A 15,869-nucleotide genomic window follows, 5' to 3' on the forward strand; every position below is an offset into this window, starting at 1 on the left:
GGAACTTTCAGACAGCCCCTGCATGCACGTGGGGTGGTGAAACAAGACTTTAAAAATCCTTGGTTCTGAGGCAGCTTGTAAGTCCTTCCAATTTCCTTTCATTCAAAAGTTCTCAGAATGCCAGAGGAGCATACTTTGGGGTATCATTCTCTGAGCCCCAACATGATGATGACTCATTTTTGGAAATGCAGAATTCAGCATTCCAGGAGACATGCAGGTGGAAATATTCAGTATGCTGTTGAAAAGCTTGACAAGCTGGGCGCAGCGTTCTCTCCTGTAATCCCAGCACTTTGGGAGGCTGAGGCAGGTGGATCACATGAAGTCAGGAGTTTGAGACCAACCTAGCCAACATGGTGAAACCTCATGTCTACTAAAAATGCAGAAATTAGCCGGGCGTGGTGGCACATGCTTGTAACCCCAGCTACTCGGGAAGCCGAGGCAGGAGAATTGCTTGAACCCAGGAGGCGGAGGTTGCAGTAAGCAAAGATCATGCCACTGCACTCCAACCTGAGTGACAGAACCAGACTCCGTCTCAAAAAAAAAAATAAAAAAATAAAAGAAAAGCTTAATGTATTCATTCATTCTCTTTGCCAACATTAACTAAGCATCTATTCTCTTTGTTTGTTTTTTTTTGTTTTTGAGACAGGGTCTCACTCTTGTCACCCAGGCTGGAGTGCAGTGGCGCAACCTCAGCTCACTGCAGCCTTGACTTCCCAGGCTCAGGTAATTCTCCCATCTGAGTCTCCCAAGTAGCCGGAACTGCAGGCACATGCCGTCACGCCCAGCTAATTTTTTGTGTTATGTAAGTATGTATGTATGTACGTATGTATGTATGTATGTATGTATTGAGACAGGGTCTCACTCTGTTGCCCAGGCTGGAGTGCAGTGGCACGATCAGGGCTCACTGCAGCCTCAACCTCCTGGGCAAGAGATCCTCCTGCCTCAGGCCCCCAGTACCTGGGACAACAGTCATGCACCACCACGCTTGGCTAAATTTTTGTGTTTTTAGTAGAGATGGGTATCATCATGTTGGTTAGGTTGGTCTCAAACTCCTGGGCTCAGGCAATTTGCCCGCCTTGGCCTCCCAAAGTGCTAAGATTACAAGCGTGAGCCACCACGCCCAGCCTAGAGCATCTACTCTCTAGAGAGGAGGACAACCCTCCACAGAGTCTGCAGCCTGAAGGGGAAGACATGTCTCTGAGAATTTGACCAGGATAGTGCTGGTGGCTTTGGAAGCATACAGCAGGGGACCTGACCTCATCCACTATGAGGAAAGGCAGAGGAAGTGGGCTTTAAGCTGAGACCCTGGTTAGCCTGAGAGGGAGAAATGATACAGCAAGTGTGAAGGCCAGACAGTAAGCAAGGATGTAAGGAAGCCAATAGCTGGGACAAGGAAGGATGTGTGGCATGTGGGTAAGGCAGCTGAAGAGGCTCGTGAAGGGCCTTTGCTTTTCTCTCTCTCTCTCTTTTTTTGAGATAGGGTCTTGCTGTATTGCCCAGGCTGAAGTACAGTGGTGTGATCACAACTCACGGCAGCCTCAACCTCCTGAACTCAAACAATCCTCCTGCCACATAGCTGGGATCATAGGCATGCGCCATCACCATGCCTGACTAATTTTTTTTTTTTTTTTTGAGACAGAGTCTTGCTCTGTCACCCAGGCTGGAGTGAAGTGGCACCATCTTGGCTCACTGCAACCTCTGCTCCCAGGTTGAAGCAATTCTCCTGCCTCAGCCTCCCCAATAGCTGGGACTACAGGCACGCACCACCACGCCTGGGTAATTTTCGTATTTTTAGTAGAGATGGGGGTATCACCATGTTGGCCAGGCTGCTCTCGAACTCCTGACCTCAGGTGATCCACACACCTCGGCCTCCCAAAGTGCTGGGATTATAGGCATAGGCCACTGCACCCAGACTAATTTTTTTATTTTTTGTAGAGAAGGAGTCTGACTTTGTTGCTAGCCTGGTCTTGAACTCTTGATCCTCCCACCTCAGCATCCTAAAGTGCTGGGGTTACAGGCATGAGCCACTGCACCCACTTTTTCATTATTGCTAAAGACTTGAGACTTGACTCTGTGGAATACTGAAGTAGGAGTGGGCCATGATCAAATTTTTATCTTCCAAATATTTTGTCACTCTGGCTGTAGAGTAGAAAACCAATTGGAACTAAGACATTTATCATCTACTGTCTCAAGTCCCTTACAAGGCTCTTAAAGATCTGGCCCTTCCAGCCAGTGCCACCTTCTCAGTCTCCAGTAACACATACTCCACCAATACTAACCCACTTGTGGTTTCCGGAAGGTGTCATGATCCTTTGAGTGTCCATATCTTTACACATGCAATTTCCTCTGTTCATTTGGCTTTCTACCCTTCCTCTAGGTCCCCAAGTCAGTTTTCTTCTTCAAAATTTCCATGGTAGTTCAGGCACAGTGGCTCACATCTCACTTTAGGAGGTGGAGGTGGGTGGATCAGTTGAGTCCAGGAGTTCAAGACCAACCTCGGCAACATGGTAAAACCCCACCTCTACTAAAAATGCAAAAATTAGCTGGGCAGGGTGGCAAACACCTCTAGTTGGGAGCTACTCAGGAGGCTGAGGTAGTAGGATCATCTGAGCCCGGGAGATGGAGGCTATAGTGAGGCATGATCGTGTCACTGCATTCAACCTGGGCAACAGAGCAAGACCCTGTCTCAAAAAAAAAAAAAAAATTTCCCACCATACTTCCAATCTCATTGCATCATGAATCATTCACTCATTGTCCCCCAGCCCTCCCCCCTCGGTGGTCTACAAGCTCCCAAACAGACAGGGTCACCTTTTCACATTTGTATTCCCAGTACCCAGCACAGTGCATGCAGTGAATAAATGGATGGATGGATGGATGGATGAATAATAAAGGCTGACCAGAGACTGAAATGTGGCTGCTTTTCTGTGCCGTGGTGGTATTTAAAGCTAAGGAAGTGGGTGAGATCTCAGAAAAGAGTAGATGCCTAAGAGAACAGGAAAAAAAAAGTTAAGTATTTCCTTTTAAAATACACCATTGATAAAAACAGACATTGAGTATGTTCATGTAAAAGTATATGCATGGGAAACAGATTTGGAAGGGAACATTTAAAAGTAAAAATAATATGTGTTAAAATGGTAGGCTCGTGGGTGACTTTTTTTTAAGTCAACATTTGTTATATTGTCTTTTTGATAAATTTTTTTTTCTCACAGACACAGACTCAGAAACTTGAGACAACGTTGCCCAAGATCATTCCACACTGAGAAAAAAACACATTAGAGGCAGCAGTGTTTTGAATAGGTGCATGGCTAGTGTTAAATAATGGAAAGAAATTGGAACAAGAGGCAAGTTGTAAAGTAAAAGTCACACCCTGGTATGAAAACCTGTTGTCACTGTAGCGAAACTTGCTAGTTACAAACCGGCTCCATCAGTAGCTTCACAATGCACAAAATCACCAAAAAAGTCTCTGTTTTCCTTGGGGGTTTTTAGTCGTTGGAAAGGGCGTCGGGCTTTGTTTTCTGTGAGTTACGGGGCTGCCACCTGCAGGTAAAATCTGGACATTGCCCTGAAATTGACCGAACCTTGGATACAAACCCGGCCTGACAGTGAGCCTCTTTCCCTTAGGACCTGGCTCAAGACCCTCTCTGGGTCATCCTGAGCCCATATTTCCAAGCTTCTCTTTAGTGGGAAAGCACTAGATACCCAGTAACAGCCAGTGACAGCCTAAAATTGGGCATTTGAAATTCTATGCTCCCTTGCCCAATTGATCTTGGAAGTTCTCATCTAGAATTTCCTTCACTTAAGTTGTGAGCCAAGGCTGTGTACTCCTCTCAGGCTTCCAGTGTTCCCTCTGATGCTGAGTTTAGCAATGAGACCAAGTGCTGTGACCCCTCTCCAACATCCTGGCCACCTTTTCCTTCCTTCCTTCCTTCTTTCCTTTCTTCCTGCCTTCCCTCCCTCTTTCTTTCCTTCCTTCCTTCTTTCTTTCCTTTCTTTTTCCTTTCATTTTCTTTTTTTCTCTTTCTTTCTTCATTTTCTTTCTTTCTCTCTCTCTCTTCCTTTCTTTACCTTCTTTCCTTCCTCTCTTTCTCTTTCTCTCTCCCTCTTTCTCTCTTTCTCTCTCCCTCTTTCTCTCTTTCTCTCTCTCTCTTTTAGACAGAGTCCTGCTCTGTTGCCCAGGCTGGAGTACAGTGGCAAAATCTTGACTCACTACAACCTCTGCCTCCTCCGTTCAAGTGATTCTCCTGCCTCAGCCTCCCAAGTAGCTGGGATTACAGGCGCCCACCATCACACCCAGCTAATCTGTGTATTTTTAGTGGAGGTGGGGCTTCACCATGTGGGCCAGGCTGGTCTCGAACTCCTGACCTCAGGTGATCCACCTGCCTCGGCCTCCCAAAGTGCTGGGATTACAGGCGTGAGCCACCGCACCTGGCCTTCTTTCTTCCTCTTTTTTTCTTTTCTTTTTTCTTCTTTCTCTCTCTTTCTTTGTCTCTTTCTTTTCCTTCCTTCCTTCCTTCCTCCCTTCCCTTCCTCCCTCCTTCCCTCCCTTCTTTCTTTTCCTTCCTTCCTTCCCTTCCCCCTTCTTCCTTCCCTCTTTTTTCTTTCTCCTTCCTTCCTTCCTTCCTCCCTCCCTCCCTCTCTCTCTTTCTTTCTTTCCTCTTCTTCTTTCTTTTCTCATGGTCTCACTCTGTTTCCCAGGCAGGATTGCAGTGGCACAATCTTGCCTCACTGCAGCCTCAACCTTCCCTGGGCTCAGGTGATCCTCCCACCTAAGCCCCCGAGAATAGCTGGGACTACAGGTGTGCACCACCACACCTGGCTAATTTTTGTATTTTTTGTAGAGATGGGGTTTCCCAGGTTGGTTTTGAATTCCTAGGCTCAAGCAGTCTTCCCACCTCAGGCTCCCAAAGTGCTGGGATTACAGGAGCCACTGTGCCTGGCCTCCTGGCCCCATTTCTGTCACCTGACCTGACCCATGCCACCATCCTTCCTGGGTGGCTGCTTTAACCTGCTAACTAATCATCCTGGTCCCCTCCAAGACATTATCTATATTGGAACCAGAGTGGACTTCCTAAAACACAAATAGAATGGGGGTGGGGATCACAGATAAGGTCCCAAATTCCTCAGCATGCCCCATATGTCCCTCCATGGCTGGCCCCTGATGAAAACTCCAGCCTCAACTCCTTTTTTAAAAAGTTGTAAATATCTTCTACAAATGGCCTCAACTCTTAGCCTAACCTCCTTTTGAATTTTTTGTCCCCACTCTTTTGAACTATTTACAGTTTCTCGAATAGCTCCATAACTCTTTTACCTTGTGCAGGCTACTCCTTTGGTCTCAAATGCCTCCTTTCCTTGCCTTCCCCATCTTTAGCTGGCTCCTGTCTGTGCTTCACCACTTAACTCAGGAGCCACCTCCTACAGGAAGCCTTCCCAGAAGATCTGGTTCCTCCAGTGTATTCTGGTAACACTCCATCTTTGCTCTTTTCATAGCAGTATATGTTGGTATTATGGCTGAATTGTATCCTTTTCCCCAAAATCCATATGTTGAAGCCCCACCCCCAGTACCTAAGAATGTGACTGTATTTGAGGCTAGGACCTTTAAAGAGGTGACTGAATTAAAAGAAGGCTATTGAGGCTGGGCGCGGTGGCTCACGCCTGTAATCCCAGCACTTTGGGAGGCTGAGGTGGGCAGATCACGAGGTCAGGAGATCGAGGCCATCCTGGCTAACCTGGTGAAACCCCGTCTCCACTAAAAATACAAAAAAATCAGCCGGGTATGGTGGCGGGTGCCTGTAGTCTCAGCTACTTGAGAGGCTGAGGCAGGAGAATCATTTGAACCCAGAGGCGGAGGTTGCAGTGAGCCGAGATCATGCCACTGCACTCCAGTCTGGGCAACAGAGACAGACTCCCATCTCAAAAAAAAAAAAAAAAGAAAAGAAAAGAAAAAAGAAAAGGAAAAGAAAGAAAGAAAAGAAAAAGAAAGGCTGTTAGGCTGAATCCTAACCCAATCTGACTGGTGTCCACTTAAGAAGAAGAGATTGGGGCCGGGCGCGGTGGCTCAAGCCTGTAATCCCAGCACTTTGGGAGGCCGAGGTGGGCGAATCATGAGGTCAGGAGATCGAGACCATCCTGGCTAACATGGTGAAATCCCGTCTCTACTAAAAAAAAATACAAAAAATTATCTGGGCACGGTGATGGGCGCCTGTAGTCCCAGCTACTCAGGAGGCTGAGGCAGGAGAATGGCGTGAACCTGGGCGGTGGAGCCACAGCCATAAGGCCTCAGAAAAAAAAACCTGGCCAGGTGTGGTGACTCACGCCTGTAATCCCAGCGCTTTGGGAGGCCAGGGTGGGCAGATCGCTTGAGGTCAGGAGTTCAAGATCAGCCTGGCCAACATGATGAAACCCCATCTCTACTAAACATACAAAAATTAGCCAGGTGTGGTGGTGGGCGCCTGTAATCCCAGCTACTCAGGAGGCTGAGGCAGGAGAATCACTTGAACCCGGGAGGCAGAGGTTGCAGTGAGTCAAGATCGTGCCACTGCACTCCAGCCTGGGCAACAGAGCAAGACTGTCGAAGAAGAAGAAGAAGAAGAAGAAGAAGGAGAAGAAGGAGAAGAAGGAGAAGAAGAAGAAGAAGAAGAAAGAAGAAACCAAACCTGCCAACATCTTGATCTTGGACTTGATTTTAAAGATTTTAAAACGCTCAAAATTGTGAATTTTGTTATGGCAGCCCTAGGAAACTACCATCTACTCACTTGCCCCTCTCCCCTTTAGACTATGAGCTCCTCAAGCGCAGGGACCATGTCTTGTTTTTCTTGGCTTGCCACATCTAGCCTAATGCCTGGCAAGAGCACACTCCAATAAAAACCAAATGACTGGGCTGGCTTCTTGGCAGGAGGACAGAAGGAACCATGAAGAAAAGTAAATGGGCCAGGTGTGGCGATTACGCCTTTAAGCCCAGCACTTTGGGAGGCTGGGGTGAGTGGATCACTTGAGCCTTGGAGTTTTGAGACCAGCCTGGGCAATATAGCAAGACCTCATCTCTACAAAAAGTACAAAAATGAGCCAGGTGTGGTGTTGCGTGCCTGTAGTCCCAGCTACTTGGGGGGTTGAGGTGGGAGAATTGCCTGAGTCTGGGAGGTTGGGGATACAGTGAGCCATGATCGCACCACTGCACTATAGCCTGGATAACAAAGTGAGACTCTGGCTGAAAGAAAGAAGGGGCCGGGCACGGTGGCTCACGCCTGTAATCCCAGCACTTTAGGAGACCGAGGCAGGTGGATCACCTGAGATCAGGAGTTGGAGACCAGCCTGACTGACATGATGAAACCCCATCTCTACTAAAAATACAAAAATTATCCAGGGGTGGTGGCACATGGCTGTAATCCCAGCTACTGGGGAGGCTGAGGCAGGAGAATTTCTTGAACACGGGAGGCAGAGGTTTCAGTGAGCCGAGATCGCACCACTGCACTCCAGCATGGGCAAAAAGAGCGAGATTCCATCTCAAAAAAAAAAAAAAAAAAAAAAGGAAGGAAGGAAGAAAGGAGGGAGGGAAGGAAGGAAAGAAAGAAAGGTAAGAGAGAGACAGAGGAGATGAAAATGGTTCAAAGGGGGCCAGGCATGGTGGCTCACGCCTGTAATCCCAGCACTTTGGGAGGCCAAGGTGGGCGGATCACCTGAAGTCAGAAGTTTGTGACCAGCCGGCCAACATGATAAAACCCTGTCTCTACTAAAATTATAAAAAAATTAGTCCCTCTGCCTCTCCCTCTCCCTCTCCCCCTCCCCCTCCCTCTCCCCACGGTCTCCCTCTCTTTCCACGGTCTCCCTCTGATGCCGAGCCGAAGCAGGACTGTACTGCTACCATCTCGGCTCACTGCAACCTCCCTGCCTGATTCTCCTGCCTCAGCCTGCCGAGTGCCTGCGATTGCAGGCACGTGCCGCCACGCCTGACTGGTTTTCCTATTTTTGTGGTGGAGACGGGGTTTCGCTGTGTTGGCCAGGCCGGTCTCCAGCTCCTAACCGCGAGTGATCCGCCAGCCTCGGCCTCCCGAGGTGCCGGGATTGCAGACGGAGTCTCGTTCACTCAGTGCTCAATGGTGCCCAGGCTGGAGTGCAGTGGCATGATCTCCGCTCGCTACAACCTCCACCTCCCAGCCGCCTGCCTTCGCCTCCCAAAGTGCCGAGATTGCAGCCTCTGCCCGGCCGCCACCCCGTCTGGGAAGTGAGGAGCGTCTCTGCCTCGCCGCCCATCGTCTGGGATGTGAGGAGCCCCTCTGCCTGGCTGCCCAGTCTGGAAAGTGAGGAGCGTCTCTGCCCGGCCGCCATCCCTTCTAGGAAGTGACGAGCACCTCTTCCCGGCCGCCATCCCATCTAGGAAGTGAGGAGCGCCTCTTCCTGGCCGCCATCACATCTAGGAAGTGAGGAGCGTCTCTGCCCGGCCGCCCATCGTCTGAGATGTGGGGAGCGTCTCTGCCCCGCCGCCCCGTCTGGGATGTGAGGAGCGCCTCTGCCCGGCCGCGACCCTGTCTGGGAGGTGAGGAGCGTCTCTGCCCGGCCGCCCCGTCTGAGAAGTGAGGAGACCCTCTGCCTGGCAACCGCCCCGTCTGAGAAGTGAGGAGCCCCTCCGCCCGGCAGCCGCCCCGTCTGAGAAGTGAGGAGCGTCTCCGCCCGGCAGCCACCCCGTCCGGGAGGGAGGTGGGGGGGTCAGCCCCCCGCCCGGCCAGCCGCCCAGTCTGGGAGGGAGGTGGGGGGGTCAGCCCCCCGCCCGGCCAGCCGCCCCGTCCGGGAGGTGAGGGGCGCCTCTGCCCGGCCGCCCCTACTGGGAAGTGAGGAGCCCCTCTGCCCGGCCACCACCCCGTCTGGGAGGTGTACCCAACAGCTCATTGAGAACAGGCCATGATGACAATGGCGGTTTTGTGGAATACAAAGGGGGGAAAGGTGGGGAAAAGATTGAGAAATCGGATGGTTGCCGTGTCTGTGTAGAAAGAAGTAGACATGGGAGACTTTTCATTTTGTTCTGTACTAAGAAAAATTCTTCTGCCTTGGGATCCTGTTGATCTGTGACCTTACCCCCAACCCTGTGCTCTCTGAAACAAGTGCTGTGTCCACTCAGGGTTAAATGGATTAAGGGTGGTGCAAGATGTGCTTTGTTAAACAGATGCTTGAAGGCAGCATGCTCGTTAAGAGTCATCACCACTCCCTAATCTCAAGTACCCAGGGACACAAACACTGCGGAAGGCCGCAGGGTCCTCTGCCTAGGAAAACCAGAGACCTTTGTTCACTTGTTTATCTGCTGACCTTCCCTCCACTATTGTCCTATGACCCTGCCAAATCCCCCTCTGCGAGAAACACCCAAGAATGATCAATAAAAATAAAAATAAAGAAAAAAAAAATCAGCCGGGCATGGTGGTACATGCCTATAATCCCAGCTACTCAGGAGGCTGAGGCAGGAGAATCACTTGAACCCGGAAGGCGGAGGTTGCAGCAGTGAGCCAAGATTGCGCCACTGCACTCTAGCCTGGGCGATAGTGGGAGACTCTACCTCAAAATAAATAAATTAATTAAATTAAATAAAGAAAAAAAGAGGCCAGGCATGGTGGCTCTCACCTGTAATTCCAGCAGTTTGGGAGGCCCAGGTGGGCGGATTGCCTGAGGTTGGGAGTTCAAGATCAGCCTGGCCAGCGTGGTGAAACCCTGTCTCTACTACAAATAAAATAAAATAATTAGCCCAGCGTGGTGGCAGGTGCCTGTAATCCCAGCTACTCAGGAAGCTGAGGCAGGAGAATTGCTTGAACCTGGGAGTCAGAGGTTGCAGTGAGCTGAGATCGTGCCATTACACTCCATCCTGGGCAACAGAAGGAGACTCTGTCTCAAAAAAGAAAAAAAAAAAAAAAACTTCAGATAAGCAAATGGACTCTGGTCCTGACAGCTCCCTGTAGCGATGCCGGGGTCAGTTCAGAGGAGCCTGGCCTTTCTCCTTTCTTTGTGTTTCAGTTTCCACATCTCTTTTTCCTTAGCACACACTCTGCCCATTAAGGAGATGAAGTCAGTTCCATTTTGGCCATGAGCTAAAATGCAAGTGATGCATCCAAAGGGTGGAAATTTCCTCTGTGTTCCTACGCCTACAAGAAAGAAGCATTAGCAACTTTAGCAACTTAATACTAGGAAGTCTCTCCAATGTTGGTTTTTATAAAATTAAAAATATTTCAGGCCAGAAGCGGTGGCTCACGCCTGTAATCCCAGCAATTTGGGAGGCTGAAGTGGGAGGATTGCTTGAGGCCAAGAGTTCCAGACCAACCTAGGCAACCTAGCAAGGCCCTTGTCTCTACAAAAATTCAAAAAAATTAGCCGGGTATGGTGGCATGCACCTGTGGTCCCAGCTACTCAGGAGACTGAGGTGGGAGGATTGCTTAAGCCTGGGAGGTTAAGGCTGCAGTGAACTGTGATCATGGCACTGCCTGGGTGACAGATCGAGACCCTGTCTCAAAAATAAATAAATAAATAAATAAAAATTTCAGTAGCCATGCATGGTGGCACATGCCTGTAGTCCCAGCTACTCAGGAGGCTGAAGTGGGAGGATCACTTGAGTCCAGGAGTTCAAGGCTGCAGTGTGCTATGATCATGCCTGTGAACAACCATTGTACTCCAGCCTGGGTAACATAACAAGACTCCATCTCTACACCAAGTTTAAAAACTAATGCAAAATAAAAATATTTCACTGACAAAGTTTGTATATATTCAAGGTGTACATTGTGATGATCTATGTATACGTCGTGTAATGATTATCACAAATTAACACATTCACCACCACCTACGCTGTACATTAGATCCCCAGAACTTGTTTATTTTAAAATAGTAAAATATTATCCCTATGAGATTCTCCCTTTTCTTCTCCTTAACATCTCCCGTTAAAAAAAAAATTCGGGCCGGGCGTGGTGGCTCACACCTGTAATCCCAGCACTTTGGGAGGTGGAGGCAGGCAGACCACCTGAGGTCAGGAGTTTGAGACCAGGCTGACCAACATGGAGAAACTCTGTCTCTACTAAAAATACAAAATTAGCCGGGCATGGTGGCACATGCCTGTGATCCCAGCTACTTGGGAGGCTGAGGCAGGAGAATCAGTTGAACCTGGGAGGCGGAGGTTGCAGTGAGCTGAGATCATGCCATTGCACTCCAGCCTGGGTGACAGAGCAAGACTCCATCTCCGAAAAAAAAACGAAAGCATGGGAGAAAGAGGAACAATGAGCAGCGAGGATAAGCTGTTCTTTTTCAGAGTTTTGCTATAAAACAGAGCAGAGCAAAGAGTGGGAGTTGGAGGGTCAAGGAAGGGATTTTAAATATGGGGCCAACTACAGCATGTTTTGTGTGCCGAAGGGAATATCTAGAAGAGGAGAAACTCAGCTATGAGAGAGAGGAGAGAATTGAGGAATAAAATGTTTGCACTTCCTACATTTCCATGGACAAGAAGTAGCATCTCAGGCCAGGCACTGGGGCTCAGGCCTGTAATCCCAGCACTTTGGAAGTCTGAGGCGGAAGGATGGCTTGAGCCCAGGAGTTCAAGACCAGCCTGGGCAACATTGTGAGACCCCATCTCTATAAAATGTAAAAAAAAAAATTAGCCAGCCATGGTGGCATGCACCTGTGGTCCCAGTTACTTGGGAGGCTGAGGTGGGAGGATTGCTTGAGCCCAGGAGTTTGAGGCTGCAGTGAGCTGACATCATGCCACTATACTCCAGCTTGGGCAACAGAATGAGACCCTGTCTCAAAAAAGAAAAAAGAAAAGGAAGCATTTCTGAGAACAGAGCTAGGTTGGTGGGTAGCAGTGGTGGCAGGAAGATGTAATCTTTCTAGATATTTCTGTTCTGACGGCTTCCATTCTCTCAGCTGAATTAATGAGAACACCTGTGGTGGGGATGGCAAAGCCTGGAGGAGGTGTGAAAAGACCAGGAGGCTTGAAACTATCCTTTTGGACAGTGGGGGAGCAATAGATTCAGGAGACATTGCAGGCAGTGCTAAGGTCCAACTCAGACTTATGGTTGTAAATTTCTTTTTTTTTTTTTCGAGACGGAGGCTTGCTCTGTTGCCCAGGCTGGAGTGCAGTGGCACAATCTTGGCTCACTGCAAGCTCCGCCTCCTGGGTTCATGCCATTCTCCTGCCTCAGCCTCCCGAGTAGCTGGGACTACAGGCGCCCGCCACCACGTCCGGCTAATTTTTGTATTTTTAGTAGAGACGGGGTTTCACCTTGTTAGCCAGGATGGTCTTGATCTCCTGACCTCGTGATCCACCCGCCTCGGCCTCCCAAAGTGCTGGGATTACAGGCGTGAGCCACTGCGCCTGGCCTCGGTGGTTGTAAATTTCAAAAGGCTGCTCAGCCTAGTTGAGTGTGGTTTTTTTTTTTTTTTAGACGGAGTCTTGCTCTGTCGCCCAGACTGGAGTGCAGTGGTGCGATCTCGGTTCATTGCAAGCTCTGCCTCTCATGTTTACGCCATTCTCCTGCCTCAGCCTCCCAACATGCTGGGATTACACGCATGAGCCACTGCGCCCGGCCAGTTGAGTGTGTTTTTAACCTAGTTGGGTTTTTTCTTTTTTTCTGTTTTATTTTACCTGATGTCTACAACAACAACTAGTTGTGTATGTGTTTTTTTTGTAGTTTTTTTGTTTTGTTTTGTTTTGATTTTTTGAGACGAGGTCTTGCTCTGTTGCCCAGGCTGGAGTGCAGGGGCATGATCTCAGCTCACTGCAACCTCTGCCTCCTGGGTTCAAGCAATTCTCCTGCCTCAGCCTCCTGAGTAGATGCGATTACAGACGCCTGCCACCACGCCAGGCTAATTTTTGTATTTCTAGTAGAGACAGGGTTTCGCCATGTTGGCCAGGCTGGTCTCAAATTCCTGACCTCAGGTCACCCTCCCACCTGGGGCTCCCAAAGTGTTGGGATTACAGGCATGAGCCACTGTGCCTGACCTAGTTGTATTCTCCTTTTTTATTTTATTTTATTTATTTTTATTTTTTTGGTAGGAGGGAGACGCAGTCTCACCCTGTTGCCAGGCTGGAGTGCAGTAGCACTATCTCAGTTCACTGCAACCTCTGCCTCCTGGGTTCAAGCAATTCTCCTGCCTTAGCCTCCCGAGTAGCTGGGACTACAGGCACATGCCACCACGCCCGGCTAAATTTTTTTTTGTATTTTAGTAGGGACAGGGTTTCACCACGTTGCCCAGGCTGGTCTTGAACTCCTCAGCTCAGGCAATCCCCCCGCCTTGGCCTCCCAAAGTGCTGAGATTACAAGCATGAGCCACCACGCCCGGCCTTTGTTCTTAACCAGTCAAATTCAGTGGCCTGGTTGCAGACACGGAGCAGGCATAGATTCTGGTTTAACCAGGTTAGGGTTTTGCCAACTTGATATCACCCGAGGAGAGAGGGCTCAGAGTGTTGAGGATGTGTGTGCAAGGCAGCAGGTACAGCGCTGAAGCATGAAACCCAAGCCCAATGAAAAACAGAAAGGGAGGATTTGGGCGCGTTTAATGGCTATGGAGTTTCAATGTGAGATGATGAAAAAGTTCTGGAGATGGACAATGGTGATGGTTGCATAATGATGTGAAGTTAACTGACATTAAATTAATGTCAGTTAATTGTACACTTAAAAAGGTTAAAATGGCAAATTTTATGTGCATTATACCATAATAAGTTTTTCAAATATTAAAATTGGTCAGGCACAGTGATTCGTGCCTGTAATCTCAGCACTTTGGGAGGCCAAGGTGGGCAGATCACTTCAGCCCAGGAGTTTGAGACCAGCCTGGCCAACGTAGTGAAACCCCATCTCTACTAAAAATACAAAAAATATCCAGGCATGGTGGCGCATGCCTGTAATCCCAGCTACTCAGGAGGCTGAGGCAGGAGAATCTCCTGAACCCAGGAGGCAGCGTTTGCAGTGAGTGGAGATCGTGTCACTGCACTTGGCCTGGGTGACACAGCAAGGCTCTGTCTCAAAAAAATCCCAAAAATAGGCCGGGTGTGGTGGCTCAAGAGTGTAATCCCAGCACTTTGGGAGGCCGAGGTGGGCGGATCACAAGGTCAGGAGATCGAGACTATCCTGGCTAACACGGTAAAACCTCATCTCTACTAAAAATACAAAAAATTAGCCGGGCGTGGTGGCGGGCACCTGTAGTCCCAACTGCTAGGGGTGCTAAGGCAGGAGAATGGCGTGAACCTGGGAGGCGGAGCTTGCAGTGAGATGAGATCGCGCCACTGCACTCCAGCCTGGGTGACAGAGCAAGACTCTGTCTCAAAAAAAAAAAAAAAAAAAAAAAAAAAAAAAATCCCAAAAATATTAAAATTAAAAAAAATTTGTTTTTGATGGCCAGGTGCAGTGGCTCACGCCTGTAATCTCAGCACTTTGGGAGGCCAAAGCAGGTGGATCACCTGAGGTTAAGAGTTCAAGACCAGCTTGGCCAACATGATGAAACCCTGTCTCTACTAAAAATACAAAAAATTAGCTGGGCATGGTGGCGGGTGACATAATCCCAGCTACTTGGGAGGCTGAGGCAGGAGAATCGCTTGAATGAAGGAGGTGGAGGTTGCAGTGAGCTGAGATTGCATCACTGCACTCCAGCCTGGGCAACAAGAGCAAAACTCTGTCTCAAAAACAAAACCAAAAAAAACCCCAAGAATTGTTTTTGAGACAGGGCCTCATTCTATTGCATGTGCTGGAGTTTAGTGCTACAATCATGGCTCACTGCAGCCTGGAACTCCTGGGCTCAGGCGATCCTCCCATTTTAGGCTTCTAAGTAGCTGGGACTACAGGGTCACGCCATCATGGTTTGCTCATCATTTTGTATTTTTTGTAGAAATGAGGTTTTGCCATATTGCCCAGGCTGGTCTTGAACTCCTGAGCTCAAGCCATACACCCGCCTTGGCCTCCCAAAGTGCTGGGATTCCAGGTGTGAGGCACCATGACCAGCCAATATTAAAATTAAAAAAAAATTGATATCTGGCCCCATCTCAGATAAATCAGAATCTCTGGGGTTGGAGCCTAAACATCAGTATTTTATTTTTTATTTTTGGAGACAATGTCTCGCTCTGTAGCCCAAGCTGGAGTGCAGTGGTGTAATCATAGCTCACTGAAGCCTCGAACTCCTGGGCTCAAATGATCCTCCCACCTTAACCTCCCGAGTAGCTAGGACTACAAGAATGCACCATCACACCCAACTAATTCATTTTTTTTTTTATTTTTAGAAACAGGGTCTTACTATGTCGCTCAGGCTGGTCTTGCAATCCTCCCATCTCAGCTTCCTGTGTAGCTGGAATTACAGGCATGAGCTACCACACCCTCAACATCAGTATTTTAATAGACTATGGAATTGCTGAATTAGTACATTTTCTTTCACTCATTCATTCAACAAACACATACTGAATGTGCATTATGAGCCAGGCACACCACCAGGCACTAGGGATGCATGAGTGAATTAAAAAGGACAGGGTTGGGCCAGGGCGCAGTGACTCACGCCTGTAATCTCAGCACTTTGGGAGGCCGAGGCGGGTGGATCCCTTGAGCTCAAGAGTTTGGGACCAGCCTGGGCAACATGGTGAAACCCCGTCTCTACTAAAATTACAAAAATTAGCCAAGTATGGTGGTGCGTACCTGTAGTTGCAGCTACTCAGGAGGCCAAGGTAGGAGGACTGCCTGAGCCCTGGAAGTCAAGGCTGCAGTGAGCCAAAATTGCACCACTGCACTCCAGCCTGGGCAACAGAGTAAGACCCTGTCTAATAAATAAATAAATAAAAGGACAGGGTTCCTGCCCTCTTGGAGCTTACAATCACATGAGGAAAGGTGAGCAACGAGCAACAAGCCAGTAAACAAATATGATTTAATTACGAT

At 48.8% G+C, this 15,869-nt stretch overlaps 1 protein-coding gene across 1 annotated transcript; it reads left to right on the top strand.

Moving 5' to 3' along the window:
* Positions 1-3,448: 3,448 nt before the first annotated feature.
* On the top strand, positions 3,449-9,043 carry LOC129394426 (uncharacterized). The gene is made up of 2 exons (XM_055101493.2): positions 3,449-8,691; positions 8,741-9,043. Exon 1 carries the CDS (start codon positions 3,851-3,853, stop codon positions 4,871-4,873), a length of 1,023 nt encoding a protein of 340 aa, XP_054957468.2. The 5' UTR covers positions 3,449-3,850; the 3' UTR covers positions 4,874-8,691; positions 8,741-9,043.
* The last annotated feature ends 6,826 nt before the right edge of the window (positions 9,044-15,869 follow it).

Source organism: Pan paniscus, chromosome 19 (genome assembly GCF_029289425.2).
Source record: "Pan paniscus chromosome 19, NHGRI_mPanPan1-v2.0_pri, whole genome shotgun sequence".
NCBI classification, from domain to species: Eukaryota; Metazoa; Chordata; class Mammalia; order Primates; family Hominidae; genus Pan; species Pan paniscus.